Here is a 21,630-nt window from a genome sequence, read left to right on the forward strand (position 1 = left end):
ATCCAGTAGCCAGGCAGGAAGTATAGGCAGAGAGAGCAAGGAGAATGCTGGGAAGAGGAAGAGCAGAGTCAGGAGTCGCCAGCCAGACACAGAGGAAGCAAGGTGTGAAGGCAGAACTAAAAAAAGGTACCAAGCCACATGGCTAAACATAGATAAGAATTATGGGTTAATTTAAGTGTACAAGCTAGTCAGCAATAAGCCTGAGCAAATCGCCAAGCAGTTATAATTAATATTAAGCCTCAGTGTGGTTATTTTATAAGCAGGCCACAGGACTGCAGGTGCCTGGCAGGACCTAAGAATCTTCTGGTATATAGACAAACTTTAAAATATTTGGTTGGCTACAGGGTTGCTGTGTTATGTTTTGTCTATTCCTAGTCTCTTCAGAGCTTTTACACAAAATGATCTCAACAGGTCAGATGCCCCTTCTGTGTCTATAAAGACAGTCACATTATTTCTGCCTGACTCCATTTATGTGCTGCACTGTATGCATTGAATCGTATATTATCCTATGTTTGCATCCTTGGAATGAAACCAACTTGATCAGTGTATGATGACCTTTGTGTTAATGAATTTGGTTTGCAAGTATTTTACTGATAATCTTTGAATCTGTACTAATCAGACAAATTAATATGTAGTTTTTTATGTTGTAATTGAGTACTTACCGAGTTTCAGTGTTAGGGTTATATCACCTTTACTAAATGACTCTGGAAGGACCCTCTTTTCTTTTATGGAGTAGTTTGAGGAACAGTGGCATTAGTTATTCTTAAAAACACAGAAGATCTGGCCAGAGATATAACTAGTCATAGCCTTTCCTTTGCTGTTAAATTATTACTCTTGGCTTACTTTTGCTAATTCATATGTTTCTAGAAATTTATCCTTTTTTTTTTCACTATTTTTTTGTTCCCTGGAATTAAGTTTTTATAATTTTTCTCTAATTATTTCAGTGGTATGTGTTATCATATTTCTTTTTCATCTCTCATTAACTTGGGGTTTTTCTTGAGGCAGTTAGTTTGGCTATAAGCTTATCAGTCTTATATTTTTGCTTCTTCATTGTGGCTTGAATAGGTATGGCCCCCATAGACTCATGTGACTGAATGCTTGGCCCATAAGGAGTGGCACTATTAGGAGGTATGCCCATGTTAGAGGAAATGTGACACTGTGGGGCGGCTTTGAGGTCTCCTATGCTTAAGCTACGCCCAGTATGACACACAGGCTCGTCTGCCTGAGGATCAAGATGTAGACCTCTCAGCTCCTTTTCCAGCACCATATCTGCCTGTACAATGCCATGTTTCCTGCAATGATGATAATAGATTAAACCTCTGAAAGTGTAAGCCACACAATTAAATGTTTTCCTTTCTAAGAGTTGCCATGGTCATGGTGTCTCTTCACAGCAATAGAACCCTAACTAAAACATTCATGTAGTTTCTAATCTCCATTTCATTTATCTCTGCTCTGATCTGTATTACCTCTTTCAGTATACTGATTTGAAACTTAAATTATTGTTGTTTTCCTTCTATAAACCTCAAAGTATGTTTTTTTTCATAGCATTGCTTACTCAAAACATTAACTGTGGGTTTACTTTTCTGCCTCCTTTGCTGGACAATGAACAATTTGAGGACAGATTTCTTTTCCCTCTGTATATCTAGGGCTTAGCAGTGCCTTCCTTACCATAAGTGCCTAGTATTTCATAAATAAACAAAATGAATGGCAGAACAAATTTTAGAGGTCATTCTCTCATTTAATTCCATAAATTGTTAGTAAATGCTGTCTTGATTTTTAAATTCTTTTTTTTTTTTTTTTTTGGTTTTTCGAGACAGGGTTTCTCTGTGTAGCTTTGCGCCTTTCCTGGAGCTCACTTGGTAGCCCAGGCTGGCCTCGAACTCACAGAGATCCGCCTGGCTCTGCCTCCCGAGTGCTGGGATTAAAGGCGTGCGCCACCAACGCCCGGCTTAAATTCTTTTTTAAAAAGCCAGTTAACAAAAAGGGTTATATCAGACCACAAAACAACTATGACTATGTACAGAATGAATACACATGAAAAATAACTTAAGAACAGTGGGTGGTGGTGCATGCCTTTAATCCCAGCACTCTGGAGACAAAGGCAGGTGGATCTCTTGAGTTCAATACCAGCCTAGTCTATTCAGGGCTACACAGAGAAACCTTGTCTAAAAACAAAACAATAAAAACTTACGAGTTTCTAAGGATAAAAGGATGAAGATGATCATATTAGACTTTTCCAATGAAGGTTACAGTATATAAGTCTTAATGAAACTGACAGCCAGCATGTACTCACAGTGAGTACACTTTGACAACTAGGGAGTTACCAAGAAAAAGTAACTTTTAAAAAAACTGAAAAATGGGGTCCTTTTTAAGTTAAAACCAATGCTGTAATGTCAAAATCAACACTTAGCCTACAGCAATTCATATGACTCTTATTGAGCATGCATTCCCAATGCATAAAAATAAATATTAACAAACACACATGTACACTAAATATCAAACTATAGGATATCACTTATATCCTTATAACCAGAAACTAAAAATGTGTTTCTTGTTGTGGTTTTTTTTGTTTGTTTGTTTGTTTGTTTGTTTTTGGTTTTTCAAGATAGGCTTTCTCTGTATAACAGTCCTGGCTGTCCTGGAACTGGTTTTGTAGACCAGGTTGACCTGGAACTCACTGAGATTCACTTGCCTCTGCCTTCCAAGTGCTGGGATTAAAGGCGTGTACCACCACTGCCCAGCTAAAAATGTGGTTTTAGAGCTTGAAAAATGTCAATAGCAAAGGTCACAAACACACATAGAACAAAGCTGAAGACATTCATTCTATGGCCCATAACAGAAATTTCTTGACCCTCATAAATGGCATTCTTTGGGTAACAAGCCTATAAGATTTCATCAAGTCCTAAACAAAAAGAAATACTTCCCCTCCAGCCCATACCTCAATGATCAAGACTCTCTAATGGAAACAGCTCTTTTCCATTACTGATACCCTAATTTTATCTTCTATAAGTGACTGCAAGGTAAGAAAGGAAAGGTAGACTCTAGAAAAAAATCAGTAGAATTGGCTTTTTCTAGATCTTACTACTAAAATGTCCTAATCATCACACTAATCAATCAGGTAGTGAACTTTCAAACGCATCGGTATTTTCTTACCTTAAGTCCTTTTATGAAGTTTTGAATTGAGAAATCATGATATAAAAAGATGTTGGTCAGAACTTGTAATGCCTTTTTACTGATTTTAAAAGGAAACTGAGCTGTAAGCAGCAGCTGAAAGACAGAGGGACAGAAAACAGACACATTCATGATCCGTGCTAATCATGAGCACGAAGAATAAATAACAAGACAAAGAAAGCTACTGCGGCACAACAAATGAAAGCAATAGTAGCTACACATTTTCTTAGGTCAAATATCAGACAAATAGTAAACTTTATTTTACTTCAGAGTCAAAAAGCAGTCCGGATGACAGTCCCGGTGTGTTTGGAAGAGGGTCTTACAAGGTAGCCCTGGCTGTCCTGAATTTGCTATGCATACCAGGTTGGGGGAAAAAAACAATCAGAGAGCTGCCTGCTGCCTCTCCTCCCAAGCGCCGCCACTCCCACCCTCAAACTACATTCTGACCAAAGATGTCTATCAACGTCTGTTAAATCCCTAATCTTCAAACAATACATATTAACAAAATAACCCTCTTCTTCACAACCAGAAGATACCAAAAAAAAAAAAAAAAAGATGTACTTTCTTGTTACCAAATAAAACTTGTTTCTCTCCCTACTGATCTGAAATAGTGAACTGTAGCAAGCTATGTACTTACTGAACAACATATAAAGAACAAAAATTATTTTTCTTTTTAAAAATATAGAGCAACTTGTATTATTTGGTTAGGTTTCATAGAGCTACATCAATGCTTTACATCTGAAAATCAAATGTTATAACAGGATTTTTTCCAAAAGTATAGTTGCACAAGGACAACTGCATTTGGCTATAATTAATCAATTTCAAACTGAAGGTTTTTTCCCAACGTGTCAATAAATTAGAGTGCTATCTGTTGTGGACAGATGTGCGGAAGTGGTTGGCAGATGACCACAAGGGTTGTCATGCTCACCTACAGACTATCAGGAAACACATCTTAATGGGATCCCCTATGAATCTGTGGCAGTCAATACTAACCAACCATACTGCTATTAACACAGGAACATCATGGAAGTTTAAGTCTCAGTTTAGCAGCTGTTGTCAGGAGCAACGTGACACTGTCAAAGTGCACACAACGACTGCAGGGCTGGAGAGATGGATGCTCCTGCAGGGCCAGGACTCCATTCTCCACACCCACACAGTGGCTCACAATCGCCTGTAACCCCAGTTACAGATTCTAGGAATCTAACACCCTCTTCTGTGCACATACATCCATGAGGACAAAAGACTCACACAATTAAAATAAAAATAAATCCTAAAACCTTTAAACCATTTTATAAAATACAAGGTCAAAACATACCAGTAATGGTCTGACGTCCATACATTATGTAAAATTTTACTTATTCCTTTTAGTACTAAGACGACCGAAATCAGGGCTTGCCTTCCACATGGACAGACAAGTGTTCTATTAATGAGCTGTATCCTGAAGCCTTTAAATTAATTTTAAAAGCCTAATTTTTCAACTAAGTAATGAAAGCAAGAATGTACATATGATCACTCTCATAAAGCTTATTTTTTGAGAAGGCAATTTTATACAGAGACTATGCTATAAACATAATTTAATAACAGCATTAAAATTTGCAAATAAGCCAGGCGGTGGTGGCGCATGCCTTTAATCCCAGCACTCGGGAGGCAGAGGCAGGTGGATCTCTGTGAGTTCGAGGCCAGCCTGCTCTACAGAGCAAGTTCTAGGTCGGGCTCCAAAACTACACAGAGAAACCCTGTCTCGAAAAAACAAAAAAGAAAAAAGGAATTGCAAATAAGTTGAACAAAGTCTGAGAGACACAGGGATTTCTTGGTATCATTTTTTATATATAACTCCATGGCACTGGTGGACACGCTTTCTTTTTACCTTATCAAGGATCACTGTCAGGTGCTCCTTGCAAGACAAAGACTGGAAGAGCTCTATACACAGCAGAGATGACACGGCATGAGGAAGCAGTCGATGGATAATGACAGGAGATGTGGCGATTCCAAAAATGAGAATCAGTGGAAACTCATGCAGATGCTGACTAGTTTTTAGAAAGACACAAAAGCTTCTTCAGCAAATGTATTTCAATGTATTACACTTCAAAATGATTGTTTTAAGACATTGTTATTAAGTTTTCTAGATCATTCATTTTCTTTTTAAAGTAAAAATAATAACAAAATAGCCATCTCCTAGATTCTAACTCTTTATCAATCCTTTATGGATCCTTTCCTTTATAAGTAAGAACCCAGAGATCCCTAAGATTAGACTGACAACTATCATTTAATATACTCTCACCAACTCTGAGCCTCACCCAGTCTTCCTCAGTTTTCCACTAGTCTCCCCTTTCTTTTTCACACATACATTACCTTCACACATATGTAAGTAATCTTTTTGATGGACATCTTTCAAGAGTCATATCCCTTCCTTCTATTTTTATCCTAAACACACTGAACAGGATTTCATATCAGCACAACTAAGACAGAAACAAACAGCTTCTATGGAGTGGAACAGCATTATCATAAGGGGTTCTACAAGTCACATTTCTCTGTATTGTGCCTGCTCTCTCCTATTTCCTATTGCTTTCCAATGTTAGCTGTATGAAGTTCTTTCTATATTCACAGGAATAAAGCACTGTACTCTCTTGTAGCTGTTCTAAGTTCTTTACTTTTGAGGACCACAGTACTACCAAATTCAAGTAAAATAACACTGTTATACACCACACTGTTCATCTGCACAGAATGGTAAGAAGTTTTTTTAAAAAGTCTTAGGACATTAGCTTGAGAATACAGTTCAATGGTAGAGAATTTGCACAAGCATGCATGAACTCTTCGGTTTTATCCCCAGCACAGGGGAATGTTGGGGAGGGGGTATATGAATATATCTACAACTCACTGTTCAATGGAGCAAAAATCCTACCACACCACACTAAAAATATGAATTTTAGTATGTTAGCTGACACAGAGAATATTCAAAAGAAAGTTAACTATACCCTAACAAATATACAATGAGAATGAATGTCATGGCAATTTAAAATAGGGTTAGTTACTTCAATTTTTCTAAGTTCTCTATGTGCAGCTTTAATACACTCAGAGCAGCATCTCTGTGAGTTCGAGCAGCCTGCTACAATGATTCAGAACGGCGCAAAGCTACATAGAGAAACCCTGTCTCGAAAAACCAAAAAAAAAAAAAAAAAAAAAAAAAAAAAAAAAAAACTCGGGATATTAAAAAAATTCTTACTGGAAATATATAAAAATAAGATACTTTCATATTGAAAACATTTAAGGAGATAATCTTTGTAAGATAAATGACATTTTATACCTATTTACCATGTTAACTAGGAACAGGCTAAATCTGTCTGGGTTCTCAACCTTATGCCAAAAACCAAGGAAATAATTTGCTAAGGGGTCTTTGAACATACAGTTTTGAAAAAAAATCTAATTCTAGTTTTGAATTTCATTAAGTTAGTCTTAAAATGAACACTGTGTTTTTAAGTTAAAAGTAATGCTTTCTTAAGAAAAAGGAAAATTTATACAAAACGCCAAGTAACTGGAGGTGAAGCATTTCAACAGGGATGGGAATTCAAAGATGGGGAGAGAAAGGCAAGCCGAACCAAATACTGGAAATGCCTTATGGAAATCGGCAATGCTGCATGACTGAAAATAAATAAAACAGGGGCCCATGAGACGGCTCGGTGGCTAAGGCACACCCGGGGACCTGAGTTTGATCATAGGAGAGCCCACTCACAGCTGCCATCTAGCCTCCGGACACACACCACGGCACACATACCAACACATGCACATCGTATTTAGATACACCCACTCGGGAATAATAAATGAAAACACAAAGGTCAACAACACATCATCTACCTGCTAATAATTATGAAGTCTTGGAGTACTTTCGTATTGAAGCTCTCCATATTCTTTAAGATAAGCACAACAGGAGGAGACTGCCATTGTCGACAAGTAGTCCTCTTTTTGCTTGTCATTTTTGGGTCTGTGTTCTAAATCATTGTGGAATGGAGGAGTTAAAAGTAAGCCTTATCAGCCAAACAATACCATAATGCCACTTATTAATATGCCACTCTTGCTAGGCAGTGGTGATGCATGCCCTTAATCCCAGCACTTGGGAGGCAGAGGCAGACGGATCTCTGTGAGTTCGAGGCCAATCTGGGCTACAGAGTGAGTTCCAGGAAAGGCTACAAAGCTACACAGAGAGACTCTGTCTCGAAAAACAAAAAACAAACAAACAAACAAAAGTCACTCTTTCTATATTTCACAGTGGCTGTTTTTATTTTTCCCAAATAATAAACAGTATCTCATTCCAACAGTTACTAGCAAAATCTGTTTCTAGACATAGTAACTGTAAGAAAAAGGTTCAGTAAGACCCATAACATATATAAAATAAATTTTCTGCTGAAAACGTAAGAAAAAAGAAACTTCTGTATAATTGATTTTTTTCCGTTGATACATGAGAATGCTCTAATGTGAATTTTATTATCAATGTAAAGGCACAATGAATGTAGTATTTCAAATTTTAAACCTTGAAATGGACAATAAATATTTGGCCAAACCGAACTTAAAGATACTGGACTTAAATTGCCATGACTTTTATTTCTAAATATATCTAAGATTTTGGATCAAATTATTATCATAAGCATCCTTACATTAAATACTTTATGTTCCACACATGGAACTTCGTGTATGACTTCAGCAAAACACATTAGAAAACGTCACTACAGTACTTTTAAAACTAGAGGGAACTCATGAAAGTTGGATCAATGGCTGAGGAGCCTACATGGGACTGGATTAGGCCATTTGCATGGCAAGACAGTTGTGTAGCTTGATCTGCTTGGGAGACCCCTGGCAGTAGGATCAGAATCCATCTCTGGTGCCTGAGGGGGCTTTTTGGAGCCCTCTACCTATGATGGGACATCTCGGGCAGCCTTGAGGCAGGGGGAAGGGATTGGACTTGCCTCTACTGGATGTGCCTCTCCATGGGAGGCCTTGCCTTCTTGTGGGTGGGAGTGGGGTAGGGTTTGAAGAGGAAGGCTGAGGGGGGAGGGAAGAGGGGAATCTTTGGTATATAAAATGAATGAAAAAAAATTCTTAATAAAAAAATAGAAAATGAAAAAAATGCTCATAGTAGAATGAAATTTATATTTTGTTGAGTATACTTTACTTATTGTATTGTTTTGTTCATATACCTTATTTTTACAGTAATGTCTCCCAAGAATTCTGAGCATGGAACAAACTAAAATTTAAAAATTACAGAATTACTTGTCAAGGACAAAACTGATAGCAGGGATAGGTGATATGTGTCTACCAAACAAAAGCAAATACTGAACTTAGGAGGTACTATGAGAAAGTTACAGCCATTACTACAGAAATAGAATTTGCAACAGAACCAACTTGGGATGTTTTCTTTTTGTCATTTCACGGAGTTCTCCCACAAATAAAATGTCCTCTAGTAATCCAAGCACTTGCCAGTAATTAATCTACATACTACATACTTTCAAATTCTAGTAGCTTCAGAAGAAATCACTACCATAAAACTGCTATTATTGTTTTCCCAACTTGTTTATTAGGAGAGTGACATATAAGTCAACTAATCCCAAGCCAACTGGCTGAGTATTCAGTTTCCTTTACCTGTGTGACAGTCTTGTACCAACTAGAAAGTGAATCCATTGAATAATTTGTCTTTTTGGGGGTGTTAACACTTTTCACCTCTTTGGAATTTTCATCTACACAGCAGTCCATCAACTGTGAGGTCAACTTTTGCAAAAAGTGTTTCACATCTGCAGAATATAAAAAGCAAGAAAACTTATTCACTGAAACCTCTGAGAAGCTGATGGCATTATTTTAGTGGAGTATATTTTTTTCTGTATTTCATCAATATAGTTAAAATATGCCATATATATATAAAATATATATATAATATAATATATAATTATATTATATAATATAATATATATATTATGACTCATTAGTACCCTTCCCTTATTATTTAAATTTATTAGAGGCTGGACACGTTCAGTTGGTACTGTACTTGTCTAGCATGCACAAAACCCAAGAGTTGACTGCCAGTACTCAATAAAAACAAATGTGGTCAAGCATGCCTGAAATCCCTTAACAGAAGGCAGGAACATCAGAAGTTCAAGGTCATCTTTTGCTACATAGTAAATTCAATGACAGCCTGGGTTACATGAAACCCTTTTTAAGTAAGATAAAATAAATATATTTCATTAGTTCAGAATAAAATCAGATCAAAATTTATGTGTATTATCTACAAGTATTATCTAAGCAAATATATAAGCAGGAAATCATAAATTATTTTTAGAATATCATGTACTTACTTTCTGAACAACAAAAGAATGTCACGGTCCTTAACATCCAGAGTTATAGGAATTATTTTATTGATTATAAATCTTCCTTTACACTCATTTAAAAAAGACATCCTTAAGACTTAACTCCTAATTCATCACAAGAGTAGTACATTAAATCTGTTATCAGTCCAGATGCAAACAAATCTGAATATGATAGTGTGCATTTAATGGCTTTACAGACTCAAGTCTGGCTCTGCCAGACTGTTTTTTTTTAACCACTGATGGCCTTTTCAAGTGGGAAAATAAATTGATTTATGGCAATGAGTAAAAATGAGTGAGACATGCACAGAGTGAGAGCCAGGCAGAGTAGAGGTGAGCACAATTTTGTAACATCTCACCAAGAAACCATGCCATTTATATTTTACCTGGACAATCCTTAGCTTGTAATGAGACTATATATGGTGTGACATTATTCTGAAGGGTCTCTGTTAGACTTCTGAATATTAAATCATGATCTGTGACATTCACACCTATGAGAAAATAAACAACATAATGTCATCATCTTCATTAATAATTTAATTAAGGGTATTTTAAAAAGCAAAGAAAGCATCGAATGAAAACAGTTTACAAACACGATTTGCAATAGAAATCCAGAAAATTGCAACAGGACTCTACTCTACTCACAGAACATGATCTAAAGGAAATGTGGTACAGTTTAGTCCTGAACAACCCATGGCCCAGTTGGTAAAGGCATGGGTCTCAACCTAGATTCTTACTGGGAGATGGTGAGATCTACTGGAAGAAGGTTGGTTCCTGTCTATCCCTATCTGCCCAGAGGTAAGCACTTTGTTAACTAAACACTGCTCTGTGGTGATATTTTATTTGTGCTGAAATATGGTGATATTTTATTTGTATGTTAATAAATAAAGTTTGCCTGGAGATCAGAGGAAATAGCAAGCCATTTTAAGTAAACACAAAAGTCAGGCAGTGGTAGCACACACCCTTCATCCGATCACTTGGCAGGCAGGGTCTCTGTGTGTTCAAGGCCACACTAGGCAACAGAGCCAAGCGTAGTGAAACACGCCTTTAATCCCAGTACCAACCATAGAGACCTGGAGGTCTGTGCAGACAGGCAGTGACAAGGAAGTGAGGTAGCTGGGCTAAGAGCCAATGAGAAGACAGAACAGCAAGGCAATAAAAGTCTGGGTAGACAGGAAGTCATGGCATTTTATAAGTTGCAGAGCTGGTGAGGTAAGGTTGGTTGGTGGCTCTCACTATTTCCCTGATCTCTAAGGATTCCACCACTATATTTGGCTCTGTGTTTATTTAATAAGACCGCTTAGAAATTCAGCTCCACTACTCCATAATATACTATCTCAGAACATGCCCCAAAGCCAGGAGCCAACTCACTATACAACAAAATTCTTGAAACCATGAGTCAAACAAACATTTCCTTTCTTTAAGTTGATTACCTAGATTATTGTGTCAGTATCAAAAAGTTAACACAACTAATTTGTCCAGAAAGGCCTGTAGTTCAATTCTTCCTTTGAAAAGATTGCTAAGCATATATAATTGACCTTGGAAAATAGCTTAGGAGCAATTTCATTACTTTATCAAAGTCCCACAGAAATCATTAGTCATTTAAGTACAAGGGACTAAGAAATCTAACCCTTTTGTGACCTTCCTTAAACACTGAGGATAAAAGATAAATACTATTATTGAAATCATAGTAGTTAATTGAAAAGTGTAACTAATTTCTGAGAGAACTGAAACAAATTAAAACTTTGGAACTTCAGTATTTATCAAAGCACCCTTTCATTTTGAAAAATCAGTTTTTGATGCTCTCTATATGGTACATCAGAATTGGTTGGAAATTTCTCCGCTACTTTGGAATTCATTCTGTTAATTGATACCTTCCTTAACTTAACAATCTGTGACTTAGAATGCCAACACTCAGGAGGCAGAGGCAGGTGTGAGTTCCAGGACAGCCTGGCCTACATATTGAGTTCTAGGGTAGTCTGGGAGACAGAGAAACCCTGTCTCAAAAAAACCAACAGGAAAAAAAAATTCTTTGGCATTTTAGCAGATAGCAGCACATATCTTCAACCTGCTTTAGCCTAGCCATACAAGTTCTAGAAACTTGTCATACAGGATTTAGAAACGAATTTCAGAATCATTCATGCCAGCAATAAGCAAGCAAACAAACAAAGAAAACCTACAAGACAAGTGACGTATATTTTACTTTCTCAAGCAAAACAAAAGAGTCATCTTTGGTTGGGTTTCATACAATGCACAGTCCATACTTGTGTTAATGCAGGTATGTATGTTACCTTTGAAAATTTGCATGTTTCCAGAAGAAGTGGCCCAGACATCAATGAAAATGAGTGACCCAGGTGATCCAGCCTCTCAGAGTATCTCTGTTGCAGTTTCCTTAGAGTTCTATATCCAGAACAGCTTCAAGGCTGCTGGCTGAAATGGTCCAGCCTCAAAGATTACTCCAGCTAGACTTCAAATAAGCCCTCCATTTTCCCATCACACGGAAACTAGACAACAGCTACCTCTCCCAGGACTTAACCAGTATCCTTATTTTCTCAGGGTCCCCCAAAGATGCCAGTGTCCCCAGACAACAAGAAGCAGTCTAGAGAATAAAACACCCATATTACCAAGAGATAGAGTGGATGGTTTTGGTCATTCAGTGAGCTATAGATGTTTGTCACTATATAGGGGTTGGTTACAAACTGTTATTGGTCACGGTCAGAAAAAAAAACTGAACAAAGGAGATTAGATTCAGGGATCTCTGAAGAGATAAGGGGGGATATAGTATAAAAATGATGAAATAAAAGGGAGGATGTTCTGTTTGTTTGTTTTTTAATTCTGCCTGAATTATTATTCTGCTAAATGAACATAATAATAAATAAGCTTACCCCTAAGTTCTTATTTTTATACCATAGATGAGTACATCTCTCAAGCCTCCTCAGAGAAGCTTCTTTTGAAGACAGTGATTAATACACAGACATACAGTCACCATGCAGAGAATAAGCCTGTGGAGTGTGTAAATTCCAAATGGAATTAATCACAGCCCCTCCACCCAAGGTTCAGAGAGCATTGCAGAAGAGGGGGCAGAAAGATCTCAAGAGCCATAGAGAAAGATGCCTGTAGAGAAACATATTAATCAGACATAACAGTGCAGTTATACCCATTAAGTCAGAGAGGCTGCCATTGCATACAGAAGATTTTCACAGGATTAAGCTGACGAAAATACCAGCATAGATGGAAGGGGGATTATCAAGTTCCTCCCTTAACTGAAGAGTTATTGATGGCTGCTGGGAGAGGGAGTCAGTTTCTCCAAGTCAAATAAATGAAAGAATGGAGAAGGAAAATGCAAACTGATAAAACTAGAAACGAGAAGGGGGACATAATAATAGACAAGAAAACCCAGAGAATTATATGACATACTTTAAAAATCTGTATCCAACCAAACTGAAAAACCTAAAAGAAATGAATAAACTTCTTTATAAATACAGCTTACCAAAGTTAAATGAATATCAGATAAGCAATTTAAACAGATGTATAATTCCTAGTGAAATAGAAGCAGTAATTACAAATCTCCCAACCAAAAAAGCGCAGGGATAGATTGACTCAATATAGAATTCTACCAGACCCTCCAAGAAGAACTAATGCCAATACTTCTCAAATTATTTCACAGAATAGAAACCAATGGAACATTGTATAATTCTTTTTACGAGGCCATAATTAACCTGATATCTAAACCAAAGACTCAAGAAAGAATAAAAATTACAGACCAATATCCCGTATGAACAAAGATACAAAAAATTTCAATAAAATACTTGCAAATAGAGTCTAAAAACAAAACAAATACATATTTAACAATTTACACATCCAATAGAGTTAGTAGCTAAAATATAAAGAATTCAAAGAACTGGACATCAAGAAAACAAGTAAACTAATTTAAAAATGAGCCATATAACAATACAGAATTTTTGAAAGGGGAAATACAATTGGCTGAAAAAAACTTAAAGAAATGTTCAGTATCCTTAGCCATCAGGGAAATACAAATCAAAATTCCTTTGAGATTTCATCTTAAACCTGTCAGAATGGACAAGATCAATAAAACAATGAGAGCTCATGCTGATGAGAATATGGGGTAAGGGGGACAGTGGTCCATTGCTGGTGGGAGTGCAAACTCTTACAGCCACTATGCAATCAGTGCAGTGTTTCCTCCGAAAGCTAGGAATAGGTCCACCTCAAGATGCAGCTATTCCACTCTTGGGCATATCTACTCACAATAGCCAGAACCTGTAAATAGTCTAGATGCCCATCAGTGGATAAATGGATAAAGAAAATGTTATACATTTATACAATGGAACATTATTCAACTGTTCAAAAAAATAATGAAGGTCACAGAAAAATGAATAAAGTTGTTTTTTTTTTTTTTAAAAAAAAATCACATTAACTAAGGTTACCTGGAGCCAAAAAAGATAATATTGCATGTATTCTCTTAGATGTGGATCTTAGCTTTTAAGCCTTCAATAGGCAGGCTACAATCCATATAACCACTGAGGTCAGGCATAGAGAAGGGACTGTGGGGAGGGAAGGACCTCCAAGGAAGGGGTGGTAGAATAAGTAGTTATGGAGAAACAGGGGAATGGCTGGAGAGAGTGGATTAAATGGGGAAGGAAGGGAAGAAGGGTAAAGATGGGAATAGGGGAGGGACAGGTAACATTAAGTGCCATTTGAGGGGTCATATGGAAACCTACTACTGTAGAATCTTCTTAAAATATATACATATATGAAACAAATTTAAGTGGAATCGCAAAACAATGTGGGAGACAAAGCCCCAACCAGACATCTTTTGCCACCAAGTAAAAACTCCAGTGCCAGGAATAGGTTAAATCTACTTGAGTCATTGGCCAAAGAGGCCCCATGGAAACTGTGATGAATGGCCCCAATATTCCCAAGTCTCAACATTTGATTCTCAGTTGGTGGACTGTTTAGGAAGGATTTGGAGGTGTGGCTTTGTTGGGGTGCATTTGTTACTGGGGGTGTGTTTTCATACTTTAAAATCCCACACCAGACCCAGTCTCTCTTGCTCTGACTCCTCCTTGAATTGGAATATAAGCTCTCAGCTTCTGCTCCATCACCATGCCTGCCTGACACTATGCTCCCTGTCATGATGACAATGGACTAACCCTCAGACACTGTAAGCAAGCCCTCAATTAAATGCTTTCTTTTAGAAGTTGCTTTGGTTATGGTGCTTTTTCATAGCAGTAGAAGAGTAACTAAGATAGAAACTCCCAAACAACTTAGGCTATTGACAAGGCCATTGGTTGCTCTCCACAAACTGACAGGCCCTACTGCTGCATACAACACTTACACACTACACGTTCTCACTGAACACTGAAGAACCAAGCTGATGCCTAACTAGAACATTTACCCCTCCTGACTAGTATTCATGGTACTGGAAGGTACTCTGCATGCTACCTGAGGAGAAAGGCCAAGCTACAAACCCTGCAGTCTTACAATGATTACCCACCTACAGGATATGTTGTTGCAATAGGAGCACAAATGCAAGAGTAACAAACCACTATCTGACTGGATTTAAGACCTACTTTATAAGATGGAGCCTGTGCTTGACACTGCTTCAGTGACCAAGATCCTGAAAACTGATAGGCCAGGGACCTAGGGAAAAACAAAATACTATTGCTCTGTTGCTAAGGGAACACAGCAGTAAAATGACTCCTAATGACATTTTGCTGTACCCATGGATCAGTGCCTTGCTCAGTCATCATCAGAGAAGTTTCCTCTGCAGTAGATGGGAACTATTAGAGACCCAGACCCACAACTGGACAATGTGCAGAGAATGAGAGATTTTAGAACACCCAGTACTAAATGGGATGCTTTCATCAAAATCTCCTGCTCAGGGCTTAGGGATCTATGGAGAAGAGAAGGCAGAAAGATTTTAAGAGCCAGAGGGGATGGATGACACCAAGGAAACAACGTCTTCATGATGAAACAAGACTGACACACATAACTCAGAGAGTGTGGTATACACACAGGGCCTGCACAGGTTCAAGCCAGACAGGGTCCCAGTGCTCAAAGGTGGAAGTGAACATGAGCTGCTGTCCCTGACTACCAAACTACTTGCAAAGGAAAAATTAAGTTTTCTCCGATGGCATCTCACTGGGTATATTAACCACACTTATAGGCAAGTCCCAGATCCAGCAGTAGATGACTATTACAAAATGAACAATGGTATTTCTGCAGACTTCTTGTCTCAAGTGCTATATTTGGACATGTTTTGTCTTACTGGTCTTCTGCATGTATGTTATGGTTTTTGATTTTTGTGGTTTTATGGGTTTTGCTTTTGTGTGTGTGTTTATTGTGCTTTTTGTTTTATTTATTTTGTTTTACTTGGGCCTTTTTTTGTCTGTTTTTTAAAGAGAGAAAGAAAGAAGGTGTGGAATTAGGTGGGTAGAGAGGATGTGGGAGGAGCTGATGGGAAGGGAAACTATGATCAGAATACATTGTATGAAAGAAATTATTTTCAATTAAGAAAAGTATAAAAAACCTGAGAAAATGCTGTTAATAAATCAGATATTTTTGTATTATCCAGAAACATAAATATTTGCTCTAAATTAGATATTGATAAGTATTTTTAAAAATTATAACCTGTAAACTAGAAACAATTTATATACAATTTACACAAATCTTTCCCTATGCAATCAATATTAACATAAGAGGATCTGAAATTGAGATATCAAATGCAAGAAATAAAGTAAATATTATAAATGAATTTCAATGAAGATATGATTTTTTTAAAAAGGTACAAAAAATAAGATCTACTAAAACACTGATGTTTTATTACTAAATTCTAATTTCATTTCTCTAAAAACATATTTGAATATAATAAATTTATGTATATAAACATATGTATATATTTATGACTATATAATAAACTTATTGATTTACAAAGTATGAAGTCAAATCATAGTTGTTTTAATTTTAAGAGCTTTATCAGGCTGGGCAGTGGTGGCACACACCTTTAATCCCAGCACTGGGAGGCAGAGCCAGGTGGATCTTTGTGAGTTCAAGGCCAGCCTGGTCTAGAGAGAGAGATCCAGAACAGGCACCAAACCTGCACAGAGAAACCTTGTCTTGAAAAACAAAAAAAAAAAAAAAAAAAAAATTTATCAGAACAAAACGTTTTCCACTATTCTCCTAACAAAAAAAATTTAACAAATACGCATAGGCAAGCATGCATAAACAGATACATACATACCAAGAATAAGAGCAGCAGTGGGAATTTCTCTCAGTTTCATTTGACAACCCCAGTTTCTTGAATTTTTCTGGAAATCAGAATGGGACTTTTGCAGAAAGTCAATTAGATTATCAAACAGGTTTTTATTTAATTCCTCCTGTAATTGCTGCAATGAAAACAAAATTTCATGAATTTTTAATAGTAGTAATCTGGCATTCCTTTCCTGGTGTCTTAGCTAGGGTTTCTATTGCTATGAAAAGACACCATGACCACAGCAACTCTTATAAAGAAAAACAATTAATTGGGGCTAGCTGACAGTTTCAGAGGTTTAGTCCATTATCATCACGGTGGGACATGGTGGCATGTAAACAGACATGGTGCTGGAAAGTAGCTGAGTGTCCTACATCTTTACTTGCAGGCAATAGGAAGTGGTCTGCAATATTGGGTGTGGCTTAAGCATATGTGAGATCTCAAAGCCTGCTTCCACAGTGACACACTTCCTCCAACAAGGCCATATCCACTCCAACAAAGCCACATACCTCCCAATAGTGCCACTCCTTTGGGGGCCATTTTCTTCCAAACTACCACATCACGTGCAGGAATATTTCAATTTTCTCTTCTCTTTGAATGTTCAGTAATTTTAGTTGAGTGGCAATAGATTAACAGGGTAAAAGAACCCCACAAATATACCACACAGTATACTGAACGGCAATAAAAGGGGTGGGGAACCACACAAATATATTCAGACAATGTATTGCAAGTGAATAAAAGGGGGAAAAACACACAAGTATATTAACACACAATGAGTAGCACACAATGTACTGAGAGAGAAGAATAGAAGGGCAAGATGGCTGAAGCTTAAACTACATTCTGTTTGTTTTGGTTTTTCTTGACAGGGTTTCTCTGTGTAGCTCTAGCTGTCCTGGAACTCACGCTATAAACCAGGCTGGTCTCAAAATCACAGAGATCTGCCTGCCTCTGCCTCCTGAGTGCTGGGATTGAAGGCCTGCATCACCCATTGTGTTCTGATATGTAGAAAAAAGTGTCAGTGGGGCTTCTCGGGTTGAAGGGGACAGGGTGAAGTTTGGGAGGTAAGGTAGGAAAGAATAAGGACGGCAAGTTGCAGAAATGTGAGAGTAAAACACTAACAAAGATGGTTTCTCAAAGCCACCCTGTGTCTGCAACTTCTCAGAAGAGCCATCTGGAAATATACTGAAGTACAGTGTACAAAATAATGTACTGCTCTTTTAGAGGACCTGAGTTCAGTTCTCAGAACCCACATGGCAGCTCATTACCATTTTTAACCCCAGTTCCAAGAGTCTGACACATTTGGCCTCTTCCATGGGCATCTACACATGTCTGCACATACCCCTACACAGGAACACATATACACATAATTAAAAATTGAAAAGTAATTCTAAAAAGAGGAGTGTATTTTGGGGTATTCTATTTTGACCCTTGCTGGTTTTAGAAAGAAAAGCATCACAGATGCAGTAGAAAGATTATATATAAAATGGATAACAGCTGGAAGAAATAAAGGTTTTCCTTAAATTTCTGAAGATTAGTGCTTTGGATTACTCCCTTTAAAAATCTCTCTTTTGGGGCTGGAGAGATGGCTCAGAGGTTAAGAGCACTGACTGCTCTTCCAGAGGTCCTGAGTTCAATTCCCAACACCCACATAGTGGCTCACAACCATCTGTAATGATATCTGACACCCTCTTCTGTGTATATAATAGATAAATAAATCTTTAAAAAAAAAATCTCTCTTTTGAGTGAGTTCCAGGAAAGGTGCAAAGCTACACAGAGAAACCCTGTCTCGAAAAACCAAATAAATAAATAAACAAACAAATAAAAATAAACATCTCTCTTTTATTCATTCCATAACCATTCACTAATCATTTTGTGTCTATGATAGATAGTCTTTCCTAAAAAGGTAAGTAGACAAAACCAGAACCATTTACTTGAAGCTGAAGAGGTAATTTATCTGAATCAAAGCACTACCTGGTGATACAGAGGGTGAAGGGAGGCAAAGGTAAGTTGGAAGGACAAGCTGTAGAAACAAAGAAAGCACAACACTGGCTAACCACTGGTCCAGCTAACCATGAAAGAATCCAACGAGAGAGGAAAAGAGGCTACCCAAACAGGTCCAAGTCTAGATCGTGCAACAAACACCACGACTTTAAAAGATTTGGACTTCATACTTTAAGGAGGGCACCCAAGGACCTCTAAGGAGTGAAGGCTAATTTGGCACTGTTGTGAAGGTCAAAGATAAAGGAGGTCGTACTGGTAAGAGGGTTAATGAAACCCATCCCAAAGGTGGGATAAAGCTGCATTTACCTGAAATGGGGGAATGTTCCTAATATGACTCAGACACCAAAGAGCTACTGGCAGGTTAGAAGGGTGTGATGTCAGAACACATTATAGGGATTTTATGATAATCTAAGTTAAGCAATGAAGACAGACAGGAACTTGTGAGGTATTTCAGCAGTTAAAAGAGCACACTGCTCAGACTGAAGGCTGGCACTCAGTTCCCAGCAGAAGGCTTACAACTATCTGTTAACTCTAACTCCAGTGAATCCAGTGCCCTTCTCCTGGCATCTGAAGGCACCTGTACCCATGTGCACCCACTCACCCACATACACATAATAACTAAAAGTAAAATAAATCTTAAGAAAAAAAAGAAACTAGAAGATAGCCTAAATTGGAGACAATAAACTCAAGTATCTTTGAGGCCTACATGAAAAACATCAATGAGCAAAGTAAGTATAAAGTAATAAAGATAGATGGGAAACAGTAAGAGACTAAAAATAAAAAGTAGGTGAGCCAGAAAGATGGAGCACAAGGTCCTCAGTTAGAATTCCCAGCACCCACTAAAAGCTGTGTGTAACTCTCATTCAAAACCAAAACACTATACCAACATATTGGTTAAGCAGAATAAGCTGTTGGCATTGGAGCTACCGACTTGCTATACTGGAGATACTCACAGCCAGAACATGTAGTAAGTTCTAGGCTAGCCTGAGCAAGTCCATGTCTCAAGAAGAAACCAAAACAAACAAAACACAGTGAAAATTGGATGTTAGAACAAGTTTAGAAATCGCTTCCTTTCAGACTTGTCTAATTTCTTAACTGAATTTAAGAGTGAGTGTCACCATAGTAAAGTTCTCTGTCTTAACAACTATCATTTCCCAGTAACTGAGGATATGCTTAATATTTAGAGCTGGGCTGTGGTGGCCCACGCCTTTATTCCCAGCACTCGGGAGGCAGAGCCAGGCGGATCTCTGTGAGTTTGAGGCCAGCCTGGTCTACAGAGTGAGATCCCAGACAGGCACCAAAACTACACGAAGAAACCTTGTCTCAAAAAACAAACAAACAAACAAACAAACAAACAAAAAAATTTAGAACATGACACATTATTTTCTTTGAGGTAAAAAAGTACTATTTGATTGTTATTTCTCAGCTTCTATGCAGATTCTTATAGTCGTTAGAAATATGGGAAATAACAAATGCAAGATCTACAGAAATGTAAAAAGGAAATTATTCACCTGTGTTTCAGAGTTTATCCGTTGCCATAGCAAGTGATACGTTTCAAATCGAAGTTTACTGTCCTCAGACACATATTTCTCATTATTAAAATAATCCTCTAAAAAAAAAAACAAAACAGAAAGTCAGTTTATTTTTTAACACAATAAAATTAAGAAACTGTGTGCAGGGACACACAGCATGGAGCAGGGATGTCAAAACATTTTCTACAAATCAAAAAATTGTGTATCTATGTATACATCTTTCTCTGTACACTTGAAGAAATATAGTTTATCTTTTGTATTTAATTTTATGTCTCATTTTTATCATATTAAAAAGGATATTTAAAAATTTAAAGTTCTATTCCTTACTAATGAATCTATAAGCTTCTACTTAATGATTTTCAGTTCAAGATGTACATATACAGCATTAATGTTTCATCCACATCTTCATCTTCTTTACCTTACATGATTACTTTCAACTCTTCACTATTCAATAATTTTTCATACTGTTTTTATTCCATTGACATAGTTTAGTCCCATCTTTGATTTAGTATGTATTCTTTTCTTTTTTGTTGAAAGTACATGCATTGCTAAAGAAAGCAAGAGGGTTTTGAATCCCCTTGACTGGAGCTAACAATAGATGCTGTGAGCTGCCATGTGGGTGCTGGGAATCAACTCCAGTCCTCTAGAAGGGAGCCAGTGATTCTAACATTTGAGCCAGCTCTCTGCCCTCATATGTATTATTTTATATTCTTTTAAAAATATTTTCTCCAAACATCCATTGAATAAAATATTTTATTGAAATTATTTTTCAAAGTTTAAAAACCATGTGTATCAAGGAATATATTATTTTGAAATTCTAACAAATATATACCTAGTAGATACAAAAATAAGAGTTCCATAAAGCAACTTTTATTCTCATCCTATTGTAGCAATATGCTCTATTTCAGTGTACTGAAGTGATTCCATAACTTGTAATGGGTTATGACCTCTAATTTGGAAAGAGCAGAAACTCATTATTTATTCACTATTCTGCCCTTCCTTCCATTGATCTGATGTTCTTTTAGTCTAACATTAATGTATACTTTGAACTATTTTTGAATTTTCACATTTGTTCTATTGCTCAATTCTATTTCCATACCAATTCTCCTCCACTGCCAGCAAACAATTTTATTCTTTAATTAAACAAAAACATGGGGGTAGAGAAGTTGCACAGCAATTAAAACACTTGCTGCTCTGGCAGAGAATCTGGGTTGGATTCCCAGCACCCACAGATGCTCAAGCATCTGCAGCTACACTTCCAGGATATCCAACACACTCTTTCAGCCTCTGCAGCAGGCACCAGACATGT

At 37.2% G+C, this 21,630-nt stretch overlaps 1 protein-coding gene across 2 annotated transcripts in view; it reads right to left on the reverse strand.

Annotated features, from left to right (window-relative positions):
• The window catches only part of Orc3 (origin recognition complex subunit 3), a 67,872-nt gene that overhangs the window by 38,524 nt on the left and 7,718 nt on the right, over window positions 1–21,630 (reverse strand). For both annotated transcript variants that reach the window (XM_028872771.2, XM_028872772.2), the window contains exons 3-9: window positions 20,301–20,398; window positions 16,780–16,924; window positions 9,905–10,009; window positions 8,803–8,951; window positions 7,024–7,157; window positions 5,039–5,198; window positions 3,154–3,267 (exon numbers count right to left, since the gene is read on the reverse strand). In XM_028872771.2, the coding sequence (XP_028728604.1) occupies window positions 3,154–3,267; window positions 5,039–5,198; window positions 7,024–7,157; window positions 8,803–8,951; window positions 9,905–10,009; window positions 16,780–16,924; window positions 20,301–20,398 (905 nt within the window). The remainder of the gene's footprint in view (window positions 1–3,153; window positions 3,268–5,038; window positions 5,199–7,023; window positions 7,158–8,802; window positions 8,952–9,904; window positions 10,010–16,779; window positions 16,925–20,300; window positions 20,399–21,630) is intronic.

The sequence above is a fragment of the Peromyscus leucopus genome, chromosome 2 (assembly GCF_004664715.2).
Source record: "Peromyscus leucopus breed LL Stock chromosome 2, UCI_PerLeu_2.1, whole genome shotgun sequence".
NCBI lineage: Eukaryota > Metazoa > Chordata > Mammalia > Rodentia > Cricetidae > Peromyscus > Peromyscus leucopus.